The 15,313-nt window shown below is 39.8% G+C and overlaps 1 protein-coding gene across 5 annotated transcripts in view; it reads left to right on the top strand.

Annotated features, from left to right (window-relative positions):
• Positions 1-15,313, top strand: part of LOC143367300 (uncharacterized) — a 32,924-nt gene that overhangs the window by 16,347 nt on the left and 1,264 nt on the right. For 2 of the 5 annotated variants that reach the window (XM_076808947.1, XM_076808949.1), the window contains exons 2-5: positions 87-365; positions 12,484-12,993; positions 13,244-14,302; positions 14,689-15,144. In XM_076808947.1, the coding sequence (XP_076665062.1) occupies positions 87-365; positions 12,484-12,993; positions 13,244-14,302; positions 14,689-15,144 (2,304 nt within the window). Of the gene's footprint in view, positions 1-86; positions 366-4,839; positions 4,866-5,019; positions 5,136-9,412; positions 9,547-12,483; positions 12,994-13,243; positions 14,303-14,688; positions 15,145-15,313 lie in introns of those variants that run through there. The other 3 variants (XM_076808950.1, XM_076808945.1, XM_076808946.1) reach the window with 3 other exon arrangements.

Genomic DNA, 15,313 nt, shown 5'->3' with positions numbered 1-15,313 from the left:
TTTTCACACGAGACATTCGACACGTCTCCCGAGATTTACCAGATCACGCTCATAGGTTTTTATTTCTATTTTACTTGTGAGTGCAGATATTACAAGTGCAAGTTCACCAGATGAGAGTACAACCGTTGTTCCCGACAGCCCCTGCTCTCCCGTTGAAACGAGCGCAACAGCGCCGTCCAACGAGCAACAAGAACAGGAGCAGCAGCAGCAGCAACAGCAGCAACAAATTTACCAACATCACCCAACGTCTGACTTTCAACAACAGCAGCAACGTACGACCGGAAGTGCACCAGCCGCTGCACCGCACGTTGCTGAGGACAGTGGAGCCCCCTGTGAGATGCGGAGGACACCACCGCAAAATAAAGGTAAGTTCACTGTGCAATCTGTCATGCATGAAATATTCTTATTTTAAATTTAAAACACTAGACAATTTAAATTCAGTATTTAAGCTCCCTGGCTGAAAGCGAAGCGTTGTAAATTACGTTGTATCGGTTCAAGCCCGACAGGTTTTTTCACGCATTAGCTATCAACATACATAAAATTATTGTCTATTTTTATCCTCCATAATCATAGACGTTGCCGTTAAAACAATTTTTAATTTCCATACCCAGTTCTATTTAACATAAAGTGAAAAAAACAGTGTGTGTAATCTTAAAATGTCCCTAGATTAAGCGTGGATTTCATGGAGTCATAACCTTCGCTGCCACATTGACGTGAAACAATGCTAATCACAATGCTAATAGTATTGATGTCTTTCATTAAATTCATTTAATTATAACGTCAAATTGTTTTCGAATGTATCTTATAAATAGTAAATATTATCTGAAGTAGATTTACAAAAGTGAGGTTAGCTGTATTCCACAACATGGGGATAATCTTACACGTAAGACTGTGTATTTACATACATATGAAACGTATACGAGCTAATCTATCTAAAATAAGATTCTAATTACTGCTAATGTATTGAAAGTTATGACTGTAAAATTTACGATATCGAAATTTTGTAATGCCGGCTTAAAATTTTCATTCATTTGCCTTTGCTTTTGTGTGTACTAGAAAACATCTTATAATTTTTTATTCTTGGAGTAAGAATATATGGAAACAATGTAACAAACAAAACTTTTCTTTATCACAGTTTCGAAACAATATATTATGTACATTCATTTAAAGTACATTATGTATACTTTGTTCCTCAGTTGTTTAACAGTAGGTGTTATTTGGTTAAATAGATACTTGGTTTATTACATGTTCTGCTACACTTACTAACATCAAGCACAGACTATGTAGTAGGTATAGAATATACTTAATATCCACTGCATCTTTCCGTATCGAGTTTGTGGGATCCTAGAACTCCTAGGACCTTCTTACCATTTTATTATCACATGCAACATTACCGGTAAAGTCTCGAAACAGATTGTAACGTTACGCGTGGTTGGAATTAGAGTTCGCCATAGGTAAAATAAGGTTATTCGAAACCCGCGATTTTCAATTGATGTTTATTTATTTTTATTTTATTTTTATTTTTTTTCCTGTGTTCAAACAGGATGGCGGCGTTTCAAACTTATTCGCTTATATTGCCCAACGAACTATATTAAGTCTCATTCTTTTCCCTCCTCTCTCTCTCTCTCTCTCTCTCTCTCCTTCGGGTCCCATAGTGATCCTCCAGGGAGTGATCGGCATAACCGCAGCCATTTAGTACAAAACTGGAAATAAACATAAACTAAACGTTTATCGATCTCTTTCTATCAGTATTTCTCTCTCTTTCTGTCAGTATTTCTGTCTCTTTCTTTTTTACAGTTTCTTTCTCTGTCTACTTCCGCTTTTGCCCCAAATCGCGGAAACCAATCAGCGACGATACACGTTGTTCCGATCACTGCCTAGAGGATCACTAGGGTCCCAGCAGCAGCAGCGCACCGGAAGAAAGGTGATCTAACGAGAACCGGTGTTTTCCATCACGGCCACCGCCGCTGGTCAATTGATGTTTATGTTCGTAATAATTTAAAGATCGCCTTATGAACGTATTCAGTTGAATGAAAAAGAAAAAAACGGAATCATAACAAAATCAAAACACATTCGATTTCCAACCTTGCTGTTTTGTTCGTGCTTATTTAACGCAAACAAATTTCATTTTATCGCAAAAACGTTATTTATGATGGGTGTGCCTTAATAATTAAAGGAGTTTTTTAAGAGCACCTATTGCTGAGACTTAGCCATTCATCACGTGTAGGCGTATACATTAACGATAGTGTAGAATATGGTATAATAGACACACATAAAAATATTAATAATATCTTCTACTGTATTCTGTATTACACACTTAGTAATTTCTGTGCCAAACGAATTTTTCGGTCTTCATTATTTGTTACTTTTTAAAAATGAATACTAACATAACATTCGAGTCAGTATGAGTCAACGCCGAAGTGCAACGAATAATGGTATGTACTTCTTCTAATAACAGAAGTGATACAGAAAATTATATCAACCTGCAGAAGCTGTAAAATGATCACGAGGACCTCGATAACCCTATAGTACAATCCATATAATCTATTAAAGAAAAGGTTATTTTCGGAGAAATTAGTAAAATATCTCGTTATATCACCATTACCTCGCAACGGTGTACAGTAATTTCTCGATAAATGTAACTCGCTCGGGACCGAATACTTGTACATATATGTATACAGTAAATACTAGTATTATATACTCGACGAACGGGGCTGGTGGCGGGCGTACGACGCGTTGCGGACACAATTCCGTGCGGCCAATGCTGCGAGTGAGAAAACCCAAGAGAGAGCGAGAGGGAACGAAACAGTTGACACGAAGTTGCCGTCGACTCTTTCATTCCCTCTCGCTCGTTCTCGGGTTCTCTCACTCTCGACCGAAGATTCCAAGAAATGGTGGGGATAATCACCGTGCGTACTACGCATGGTAACAACGGGGCTATAATGAGGATTTACTGTATCGGATATAGGATGTCAAACATTATGTCACCTCACTTGTCCCGCTCTTTTGTTAATGTAAGCAACCGTTGGCCCGATTTTCTGTCCCGCCAACATCGACGGTCAAAGAAAAGGACAGCGAGTGACAAAGACAGAAAGTAAGAACGAGTCACAGAAAAGGAGAGTGAGCGAGATGCACATAGTACATAGATTCTTCGTCTCGCCAAGCCGTTTAAAGGTCCCCACAGATGTTATGATTTTTCATACTATTCATCGTACATACATAGTTGTATCAGCTTAACCGGGCACTACCTACATATGCATATAAATGTTAGCAATGAATCGTCTGAAGCAGCACGCGTTTAAACTGCAACATTGACAATACCTTGGAACAGCGTTTCCTAATTGGTGTACCACGCAACACTAGGATTACATTTACAATTAATAATTGGGTTTGTAAATGTAATTAAATTAGGCGTCATTAAAATTATGTACAATTCATTACTTTTAACTAGTTGACCAATTCATTTATTTTTTAATTGATTAATGTGAAACTCTGATTAAGTACATCATACGACAGAGCTAATATTCTAGGGTAGGTACGATTAATATTGCAGTCCAAACGCGTACTGCTTCACACAATTCTTTGCAAACATGTATACGTACAAGTAGTTTCCGGTTAAGTTGATACAAAACCATTCCCACTACCATTTTTTCTTTACTTAGTAAGATCCTTTATGGCCTCTTGGCTATGAGGCCATATAGGTATGTATTACTCATTTTTTTTTATCCCTGCAAATATAACCTTTTTTGTATAGAATTTCCTAAGCTACAAATTTCAAAATAACTAATTTTGTTGTAAAACTGATAGCTAACGAGATATTCGTGAAAAACTTTTTTCCATCAACCCTCTGTAAAATTTTTGGCGGATGTCGGATCGACGGGGACTTTTGACATATTTTTTAAAACGACCAAAATGTAGCCTGTTAGGAATTGTTCTTGAATATATGAATTGTCAAAGAATGAAGAGAAAAAACGGAAGAATGTCGTCGGATCCTGAAAACTACGAATATAAATTTTGTAAAAATGTTTCGATTCATTGTTTTAAATCATTTTTTACGTATCGCAGGGTGGACACCGCCTAGACACGCGCGTAGTTGAGAGTTTTGTAGGAATGTCAGTAACAGCGCGAATTTTTAATATTTTTCAGCGTGCGACGCGTAAAAATGTTTGATAAATGTTCTTCTAGGCGTACAGTACTAATAAACAATGTCATCTTGCAATTTATATTTCGACGCCATATACATAGTCTCCTGACCCCGGAATAGATTTTCGAAGAGAAATCCGCGCGAGTCGTTGACAAACGGAGCTAAAGTACAGCGTAAAACTCTCCCTCTAAAGAAGTCACACGTATGCAAGCAAACACTTGGCCATTTCAACACATTTTAGAGTAGTTCTTGAGTTAAACACTGTTCATGAGTAGAGGACGCTAAGTTCAGCCCTGAAATTGTGGGTCGGTAACACAGTTTCGCTAGAGACACACAACCCCACAAGATGGTCTATTCTGTACCTCGTCTGTGACTTAATTAAACGCGACATTCCGGAGTAGTGACGCGTCGGTATATGGTGCGCGCGATGCAGTGCCGCGCCTGTTAGTTGCCTGAGACGGTGGACGCGGCGACACAGTCGCAAGCCGGTTCCTCTCTCTCTCTTGATTCTCAGTGTCTTCGCTTTGGCGCGTTGTGTGGGAGCCGTGCGAGCGGCAGTAGTGTACACACGCTGCTGCTGCGGCTACTGAACCTCTTTCCCTTGTCGTCGCGCTGGCTGTCTACCGCTCCTCATTGTTCTTCTTGTCCTTCCGCAGTGATACGTCGAGACCTTTAATCGTCATACGCTTGGTACTGTCAGTGTGCTCCGTCGCGCGAACAGGTATGTGCTCGACGCCACTGCGTTCCTTTTCACTCGGGACCCTCTCGCCGCTGTCGGATGACCCAAAAGTACCGTTACTAGCCAGTACTGCCGACCACGTGGCTCGGCGCGTGTTTCGACTATCTTAACTGAACGTGTGCCGTTGACACGTTAGCTTTGGTCAACCTTGCTCGGGAAAGCATCGACAAAACCAGGAGTGCCAAACCTCCGGCTACATCTTCTGCTCTTCGCTGTCGCCGAAGGAGAGGGATAAAGGCGGACTTCCCAGAGGTGAGAGAGAAAGGAGCGCGCGACGGGGGAGGGGGAAGAAAAAGCGTAGAAGGCATGGAGTGAGAGAGGAACAGAGCGAGCACGCTGACTGGCAAGTACATTGGACACGTTTGCGCTCGCGGACTGCGTCCATCGACACCACTAGGGTGATCGCACCTCCAAAAGTGGTCTATGTTGCAGTCGCTGCAACGGCGCACCATTTTCTACAAGCTTGCTCGATAATTTATGTGTCCCTACTTATCGTCGCAAATGCATACAGACTAGACTCTTCGGTGAATATTGTATATAGCATACGATTGTCGAAACAATTTATCTTCATAATAAATATCATAATTCTGATGCCGACTGACCCGTTAGAAACGCGCTACATAACAGAAATCGTAGACATATTGCAAGCGCCATTTATCGACTGTAACCAAAGTTGAATTACATCCGACAACATTTAGTAACGGAAATTAAACGTACATTATATGTATACACGTATATATAGCGAGATCAAAACCGGTTACGTACTTTGTCTCGTGCATTTCGCGGAACATGGAAACACGATATAGCCGTGTCCCGTATTCGCTTTCAGCATAACGAAATCTTATAAACTTTCAACCTGAGCGGTATGCTAATCTTTCTTAATGCAAACCCAGAGGCCCGTAGGAGGAAACGGCGACACTTTGCGAAGAGGTATCTGGCCTGACCTTGATTCTCGTTGTGACATATTTTGTCATTGTGTAGCGATCGAAGGTTATGGTAAATCGGTACTGCAATTAGCGATCGGCCATTATGAAATGCTGTCTGCCGCAAAGTCGAATTCAATCGCGAATACGAACAGATTCCCTGTTTTTTATGTTGTAACAAAGACGACGTTGAAAATCCAGTCGCGAAGATTTCTCGTAGATTTGACTCCACGGACGGATTCAAGGAGAATTGTAACGTACGTACGTGTGAAACGAGTACGGTACGATAAATGTTAGGTTTAATTTTAAAATATGATTCTTGGATGAATCGTGCTGGTTAAGAAGCGGCTGTGTCAGTTTGTGTCATCAGTTGTACAATTATCTTTATCGCGAACCGCGACAAGTTAATGAACTTCTATCGCAAACAGTGTATCCGATAAAACGTACGTCGTTATCGGTCAAAAAGAATGCAGTGTCGTTTTCTTGTCCAGTTAGACTCTTGATCATTTCACACTTTGGAAGAACAGAATAGAGGAGGGGGATATCAATTTGAACAAAAATAGTATAAGATTTCGCATTTTCTGAACTTATGTCTGTTATCGATTCTCAATACTTGACTTGTCGAACGTTCGTGCCAAGAGTTAATCTTTCGAACCGATCGATCACGTCGAACTTCTTTTTTCCTCGGAATATTCGTACGTAAGTACATACAGTCGGTTATGCAACTTTCGCGAGTCGCGTCGTAAGACGTGGTTATCTCCGTGCTACTTAGGGAGGGGGGCTGATACATCGCTGTGTTTGATAGTTTTTAACGCATCGGTAATTCCCTTGAAGACAGATCTCTTGCGCGGAGGAAGTGGGAGTGTACGCCACGAAATAATATACGTTGCATTCGAAGAAATACATGCGTGTACACGAATACACCGTTCCGATATTTGCGTATCGTCATTTCGCGGTAAGAATGTTCCTGGGCAAATATGTACTCTCTTTCTAGAGATAGTATTATGCTGTACGCGCGTTAGCATATTACAGAACGACTGTACTGGCGATAAAAATATTTTTGGTCTGAAATATTGGAAGATTGGTTTTGTTACTCGATTCAAGTAAGCTTATTTTATTAATTCGTCGAAGAAAAATTTTAATTGATATTTTATGTAGCGTTCTACTGTGAGTAGTCTACCGACAATAGAATTTTTTACCGCTAACGATTATTAGATATTAAATAATTTACGAGTTAAACCATTTCGTTTATTGCTTGTAAAAGTGGGACCGAATGTGTTGTTGGTTAATTAGAAGACTATTATATTAATGATATATATTAATGATATTATTTTAAACTAATAATATTCATCCTCTTGGTTAATTTGAACATCATATTTTGCATGGAAAAATACATACGTAATTTTATTTTTTGTATGACAAAGAGTAAATGGAGTCATATTTTCAAAATGATAATTTAATTGATTCACATTCATTTACAAAGGCTGCTATGTCTAAGACTGTAAAACTGTCTAAAAACTTTATTAATTACAAAATTAATTATCTCCACTAAGTATAGAATTTTATAATACACTGTAAACTATGTTATATTGTTTTGTAAATTGATTATAACAATTAAATACAAACGCTTTTTATTTAAAAATTGATAATGCTGTTAAATATAGTATAATTAGATGTGTTTATTAAGCAGTTTAATATATCCTCTTATCATCGAATGATTAAAACATTACTTCAAACATTTAATTATCAGCCAAAAGATAAATAATGGATTTAGTGTTTATACGGATTATCTTTCTTGGGATAGACATATGGTCTGATATATAATAAATAATTATTATTATTAGGATTTAGTATTCCCTATCTTAAACTTACTAAAATTCTCAGCCCTTTTTCATATTACTCCAGACGTAAAGAAATAACCAAAAAATGGAATATTTATAAAATCAGCTATAAATAAACGTGCCTGATTTATTAAATGCACAATAAAGTCGAGAGCCTGAGCGGGGTTAATCGGATTCACGATCTCCAAGTCTCGTTACCTACCTACAAAACGGAATAAAAAGTTTTGCCTCTCAGTCAATAAGAGAGTAACGTAGACGAATCGATGTTTTCTACGCCGGTTGGGAAACATTGATCCCGTATACGGAGAAATCTTTTATCCCGGTGAATCGCTGATGCGTTGTAAACGCGGCAGAATAGCCACGAACTCATTGACTAGCGGAGTCGATGTATTTTCGGATACACTGTTTGCGAGCGCCAAGTTTCATTGGCACAATTCCCTCTTACATGCGCGAGGAGAAGGGGAGGGCGCAGTAGGAGGAGGAGCTACGATCAATGACCAACTGAAAGTAGATATTAATAAGAGTGGATATTTATGCGCGCGTAATAGAGAATCCCGCGCCCCGGTAATCAAAGCTAAACGACAGCTTATTGTTCACGCGTACATTTCGGCGCGTATTGATCCAAATCCTGAAATTATGGTGACGCCGCACTAACTCGTAGATTCAATTACATATTGATCGAGCAGAGCCTGCGTCAGCCTCGCTGTCAACGGTGCACGTACGGTACCCTGAAATCTCTCGAAACAAGCCTTCCGTGAAATCACCGCCGAGCTCTGTGTTCATTGTTCCTCGTTCAGTCCATTTTACCGCGTTTCTCTGCAATTAGCGAGCCAATTTCGCCAATAAAGCACTTAAAATGATTGGGCGAAAACTGGAAACATACTGGATTATTATATCTCCTGCACAGTGTACACCTGTTACGTTATCCCAATTTTAGTATCCGGTTAATGGAGCCGAATAACTTATAGTTACCACACTTTCAAATAGACACAGATTCTTTTATAGCCCTTTATCGTTTTGCAGGATCGTTGCTAACGTATAAGATACATTATTGGATTTGATGTTATAAGCGGTTTATTGGATACGTCCGCGGACAAACCGTATTACTATTCGCCATTAAATATTTCTTTGTCTCGCCTTAGATTCGCAATTTATCATTCCATTCACATTCTAAATAGTCCAAGCATCGTTATCCATTATTCAAACCTGCCTCTAAGAATAAGCACTTACGAGATCCTCTATAATCATCCGTCATATATAAACTATCCCCGATGTTATAAAAGCATCAAGATGGCGGTCGTAAATGCCCCGATAACAGTAGCGGGAACAATTTATCCGCTTTAAGCATGGTAAGATGCATCGGCGAGGGACTGAGGCTCGATTGTGCTGGTGAGTAAGCTCCACTTACCGTATTCGTCGCGACCAGCGCTACAGCCACGCGAATAAAGGGTTTAATGGCACGCCTTCCTGTAATACGATCGTCCGGTAAAAGGCCACTAATGAATCGATCGCGGATCGGGACTCTCCCCCTCCATTTCATTCTCCTCGAGGAACTCGTTCTCTCGGGGGCCCAGTGATTAACGGCCATATCCCCGATGATCGCAACCAGCGACTCCGTGCCTCGCAGCTCGAATATGCTCCCCCCACCTCAGCTACTCCTTCTGGACTCCTTCCCTCCATGTGCCAGAGTACTGGTTTCGTGGAAACTCGTTCCATGGCATTCCGTCGTTGTTGTCGCAATTAACCGGCGTTTTGTTCTCCACAGTCGATAGATCGGGAACCGGGCAGTCTGGAAGCTCGCCGAGGGTGACGCTTCGGCTCAACCAGGTGCGAGGAGCGAGGGATGAAAAGAAAGGAGGGGGCGCTGCTAACTCCCGTCAGGGCGGCATGAACGCACAGGTACTGCACAGTATTATCCATCATATTAACGTACTGAGTGATTCCTACGTTAGGTGGGTGTATAAATTTGTTCGCTTCATTCAACCAAAGCCTTTATTAAAAGTAAAAGTATAATGTATGTTTTTATGTATCTGTGACCTTTAGCTACGTTTCTGGTAAAACTAGGAGTGGGTGTAGCAAAAAAAGGCATTTCGGTACACCTATCATCACCTGACAGTGACCGAACGAACTTTTGCCCCGACCAAATATAAAGGTGGGATCAATTTTTGTCCAAAAGACGCAATTGCATAGTTTTTTAAATGAGAACGCGTACCTTTTTTTACACAAATTGACCGTTTTTATATTGTGTATATGCGTATTAACGCATGGACATCAGGAAATGAATACCTTACGAGATATTTCGTATTTTATGGCAAAACGTTATTTTATTGCTGCAAGTGTTAAACATTGTTTGTGAGATGAAGGAACACTCGATATCGTTTTTCTTATATCGTATTCACGATTTATAGCCGTGACCTGGCATGTTATTTGCATTACATAACACTTATTATTAACTCTTTTGGAGTTTATATTACACTCTGCCCTTGACGATATATGTACCACTTCGTACACGATCAGATGTAAAATACTATCTGCAATACGACGCATCGATACTGGTTAATTGAATTGTGACAAAATTTCTACCACGAAAAATGATTTGGGATCAATAACTTTAAGATTTAGATTTAAATCTTGATGCCTCATTCACCGGTTTTAAAATCCGTTGATTTCTTTTCTAATTGGACAAACATGATCATTGGAAATATTGGAAAATATTTGGAGTATAACAGTAATAAGTAGGTACATCTGAACATTCAGTGTAATAAAATAATATTTTAGCATGAAATGTGAATTATCTCCAAGTGGTTACTTTCCATTTCCAATATCTATATCTTTGTACGCAGAATAACGAGAGGAATCAATTTATGTAAAGAAACGTAAGCTATCGTTTAAAAAACATTGTTGTTATATCGTAACCCCTCCTGAAAAATATGATCATGAAAAGATATAAAAGTGTCTCGTCTCTAAAATCGTCGTTTATAAATGCATTTTTTTTTATTGAAAGTCTGTTCTGGATGCGTAGCGTTTATAAATATTGCCACGCGTCCATGATCCGCGACGGAGCACTCGTGGATGGAGTTAATTAAATTAATTGATGCACGCGGTGACACGAAGCAATTACGGAATCCACATGATGCACGAATGGTAATGCTCGAGAATCGAACGATGTTCCATGAACGGATTTTTTTAAATGCAAAATTGTAGATTGCTCGTTTTAGTCCAAATGACTCCCTCTCCCTCCGTAACTCCTAGGACAATAACGACGTGCGTTATGAAAAGTAGCACGTTTGCCTTCGATCTCACGAAAACTATCACGTTTGAGCGGTTTGCCACGAAAAGTACTGTGCCCGGATGGAAAGAAGTCGGTCGAGAAACTCTAGGGTCCAAATAGTATATCCCTATTGGTCAACGCGACAACGTCAACGGGCAATTTTTAGCTTACTGTCGCCTAGGTAGTTTCAGAAAGGTTCTTGGTATTATTGGTCATCTTTGTGTACAATTTTCAGGCAAAAATTATTTTTAACTTTCTGTGTCACATAATAATGCAACAAATAACATTCAATAAAACATAGGCAATAATTTTCTCAGGTAAGATTTCGTTTTTCAGAAAATCGATTTTAAAGATTCGGCGCTTGGTTAAGGTGTTTGAAATAAGGGTTGAAGGGACTCGTATTGAAAACTACTGCGCAGGAGCTTGGATCTATTTGAACGACGCGGCCTTTAAACCTTTATAACTCTACCAATTTTATGAAGATCCTAATCTTTAGGAAAGTACCTATAATGAAACAGAAATTTTTTTAACCTTCACATTGAGAATATCCCCTTAAGGGGGGAATCTTATTCTTTGGGCTAAAAACATAGCAAGATAAACCTGCCGATGAACTGGGCCCTCGCCGATTTCGATGACCTTCGCATATGTTGTCAAGGTCGCCATTCTGAACAACATTTCCCTTTAAACAAAAACGTATGAAAAACTTTCGGCATAATATATTGAAATCTGTTTCACAGCTGACGGTATTAGCATTGGTTGTGGTTAAATGGGGCGGGGGGCGCGTAAAGCCATGGAAGCGAACCGATGTGAGTTTGTGTTAAACTCGGTAGTTTTTTATGAATATCTCGTGAACCAAAGCCGGTCGCCAAAAAATTTAAAGAGAATTGTTGTTCAGAATGACGACTTTGACAACATATGCGAAGGTCTTCGAAATCGGCGAGGGCTCAGTTCATCGGCAAGTTTACCCATAGCAAAATTGGGGATTTTCTTTTTAAGAAACTAGCGGTTTGATCTTTGAGGAAACAAGTTTTTTATTAATTTTTAATAACAAATATAGCAGTTATACGTGATCTAAAACAGCAACATATGTAGCCATAATTTGACGAGCCAGAAAAAATACAAAAATTTGTCGAGGTGTGTAAAGAGTTTTCAAATTGAAAGGTCTGAAAATTATCGGTATCCTGGTTCATCAAAGTGTAAAGAAATGTTTGTTGGATATCAGTGGTTACAGAAATATCGTGCACACCAGCGGACAACAGCGGCGTGATGGTCGATCATGCGTAACTCCCATATTTATTATTAAAAATTAATAATAAAAAAACTACAACTTCTTCAAAGATGCATAAGAAAATTCTTTTAAAAAAATCTAAAATTTGGCTATGTTTTTAACCGAAAGAATACGATTCCCCCCTTAAACATGGTGCTTTCGACGTTTCTCTCTCGTGAAGATACAAAACAACTACTTGCAATTTTATATTCTTTAAAAGCCTCCGCCTCGCCATTTAAGCATTAAGTATTCGCGTACGATGTGTCATCTGCATTCTGATATAAAACAATGCTTACAGAATCAAGGACAAATGGAAGCTTCGTCAAAGGCGTCGTCAAACGTCTCATCGGGGACCGTAAATGCCGCCCCGGGCTCGAGTGCCTCTGGGAACACGTCGTCCTCTGCCACCGACAGCGGCGACGTGTACGAGTTCAAAAGCTCGAAGGAGCCGACACCGGTGAGAGGCGCGAGTTCCTCGCCGAATCCTAATCCTGAGAAAGATAAAGATGGCAGCAAATCCACTGGCGGTCAAGGAAGCCAAAGTGGTGGGAACAACGTGTCCACCACTGGCAGCTCGACGATATCCTCTGGGGAAACGTCAACGACGCCCATTACTACCGACGAGGCACCCGTGGTTTCAGCGTCGCCCTCGTCGAAGCGCGCCTTCGAAAGCGACAATGCCGAAGAACAGGACGAAGAAAATCGCCGGAAGAAACGGAAGGATTCGGAGCCCGTGAAAGAAAATTTAAAAGGCACAACAACTGGAAGACAGAGTACTGGCAGAAATGCTGCTAACACGGCAGAAAAAGTAAGCATTGTTTCTTTTGCAACTAGTAATGAAAGCAACGTTAGGCATGTAGAGTGACTGTCCCGAAAAGTGATAGGTTTCGTGGTTCGATGGGTAAAAATCTGCCATCCCCACTGCTTCTTTTGTAATTGCCGCGGCGAGTCAGAGGGAGACTGAGAACGAGTCAGAAGGCACCGTAATTTATGCCCCGTGATCAGACCCTCTCACGCGCCGCAGTGATAGTTTCTAATAGCTCCGTTTTTAATTACAGTGCGCAAAATCGGGTAAACAAGGATCTGGAGCAACTTCTGGAAAGACTAATCAAAACACAACCTCGATTAGTACCGATAGGAAAAGTCCAAGTACTTCAATGGCAAGTAGCCCAAAGCCATCAAATCCTCCTGGTTCGGCAACCAGCTCCAAAACAACTACACCAGCACCGCCTGAATCCGATGGTGAAGATGATCGATCAAAGGGTTCAGATTCTAATTCAGCTCCCAAAGTGCCGCCTTTAAAAATAGTTATTCCGCAAAGTACCACATCCGAGCAAGAGCAAGGCAACAGAAATGGGAAGAGCACGTCTAATAGAAGTCACCAACTGCCTTATGTAGTTGCAAGCTCTAACAGTAATGATTCGACTGATAAGGATCAAAGCCAATCTGCCAGTGGCACGACAAGCCCTACGGAGGGTGGAAGTAATACTAAAAGCGAGGACAAAAAGGATTTCAGTGGTGCTTTACACGGAGAAGAAAGATCCACGCATCATCAGAGAGTGCTGAGAAGTTCGCATAGATCTGGCAATGGCAGCAATGGCTCAGCAACGTTGAAAGAAACATCCACATCCGCGGGTAATGGAAATTACTCAAACTCATCTCCCTTACCAGTCACTGCTTCCACCGACCGTTCGAATAATTCGTCGCCGCAACAACGGCATCATTCGCCGACACCCGAAACAACTGGCTCCGAATCGAGTAAAACAACCTCGACGGAGACTTCGAACAATAACGCTACTTCAAAGGCAAATGTTATGGTGGAGAAATCTGAGAAAAATACCGAAGTTAGTGGAAAAAGTCAGAAAGATAGCGGCGGGGAGAATTCAGAAAGCACATCTACAACTACCTCGTCTACAACGTCAAATGTAGGTACTCCTGCCCCACCAGTTGAGCTGCACCCCAGAAAAAGAAAAATGAAACCTAATAAGGAAGCACAGCAAGCTGCCACGGCTGCTTCTAACGAAGCGTCTGAAACCACCAACACAGGCCCAGAAATTCATCCACACGATCAACCCATCACTAATTGTTACCAATTATTTCTCAATATCAGAAAACAGGTACTTTTGCAGTATTATTATATGGCATAGAAATTTCAGTATTACTAACCTGCTACTAACGAATTTGACTATAACAAAAATGTATTAGGTGGCAAATGATATTGGAATTACCAGAAAATTCTTTAAAGAATTATCATTTTCAACATATTTTGTAACACAGATTCATCAAAAGCGATTATTAATATTTCCAAATTTTTGCACACAAATGAACATGTTATTTAATGTAATTATTATTACGAAATATCGATTTTTATGTATGTCAGCACATGCTCTAAAATCATATATATACATTGAAACGACGTCTATAATTTTTTTTATACTAATAGAAATTAAAGAATAAATATACAATATAATATAATGTAATGTAATTATTTTCATCATTTCAGATCGAACGAAGAAGGAAGGGTCTTTTTCCAGTTCAACCAAAACCACCTCAGGGCTTTAAAGATTATTTAATGAATCGTTGTACATACGTATTAGCTGGAAATGCGAATAAAGAGCCCAACGTTAATCCGCCAGTTGGATTGCAAGGGGCTATGAAGGATTTGTACATTGAACAAGAGAAAGAGAGATATCGCCTTAGAATGCAGCATGTCGTTGAAAAAGAGAAATTAGTTTTGTCGGTGGAACAGGAAATTCTTAGAGTACACGGTCGAGCCGCCAGAGCCCTTGCTAATCAATCACTTCCTTTTTCTGTTTGTACTATATTGAAGGATGAAGAAGTTTATAACGTTATTACTCCGGAGCAAGAAGAGAAAGACCGAAATGCAAGGAGTCGATACAATGGCAGACTATTTTTGAGTTGGTTACAAGATGTGGATGACAAATGGGAAAAAATCAAGGTAACGTGAATAGTGATTAAGGGGATATTCTCATTAAAAATTTTCAGAAACTCGATTTACTTTCCATAGTATATCTATAGTATAGTATCTGAAGAATGCTCATTGTCAGTAAAAGTTATAAGACTTTATATTTCCGTCTATATATTTCTATGTTTTTTTAGCATATGTT

Source organism: Andrena cerasifolii, chromosome 3, assembly GCF_050908995.1.
Source record: "Andrena cerasifolii isolate SP2316 chromosome 3, iyAndCera1_principal, whole genome shotgun sequence".
In the NCBI taxonomy this organism is placed as follows: Eukaryota; Metazoa; Arthropoda; class Insecta; order Hymenoptera; family Andrenidae; genus Andrena; species Andrena cerasifolii.
This window is presented reverse-complemented; position numbering and strand designations above follow the sequence as displayed.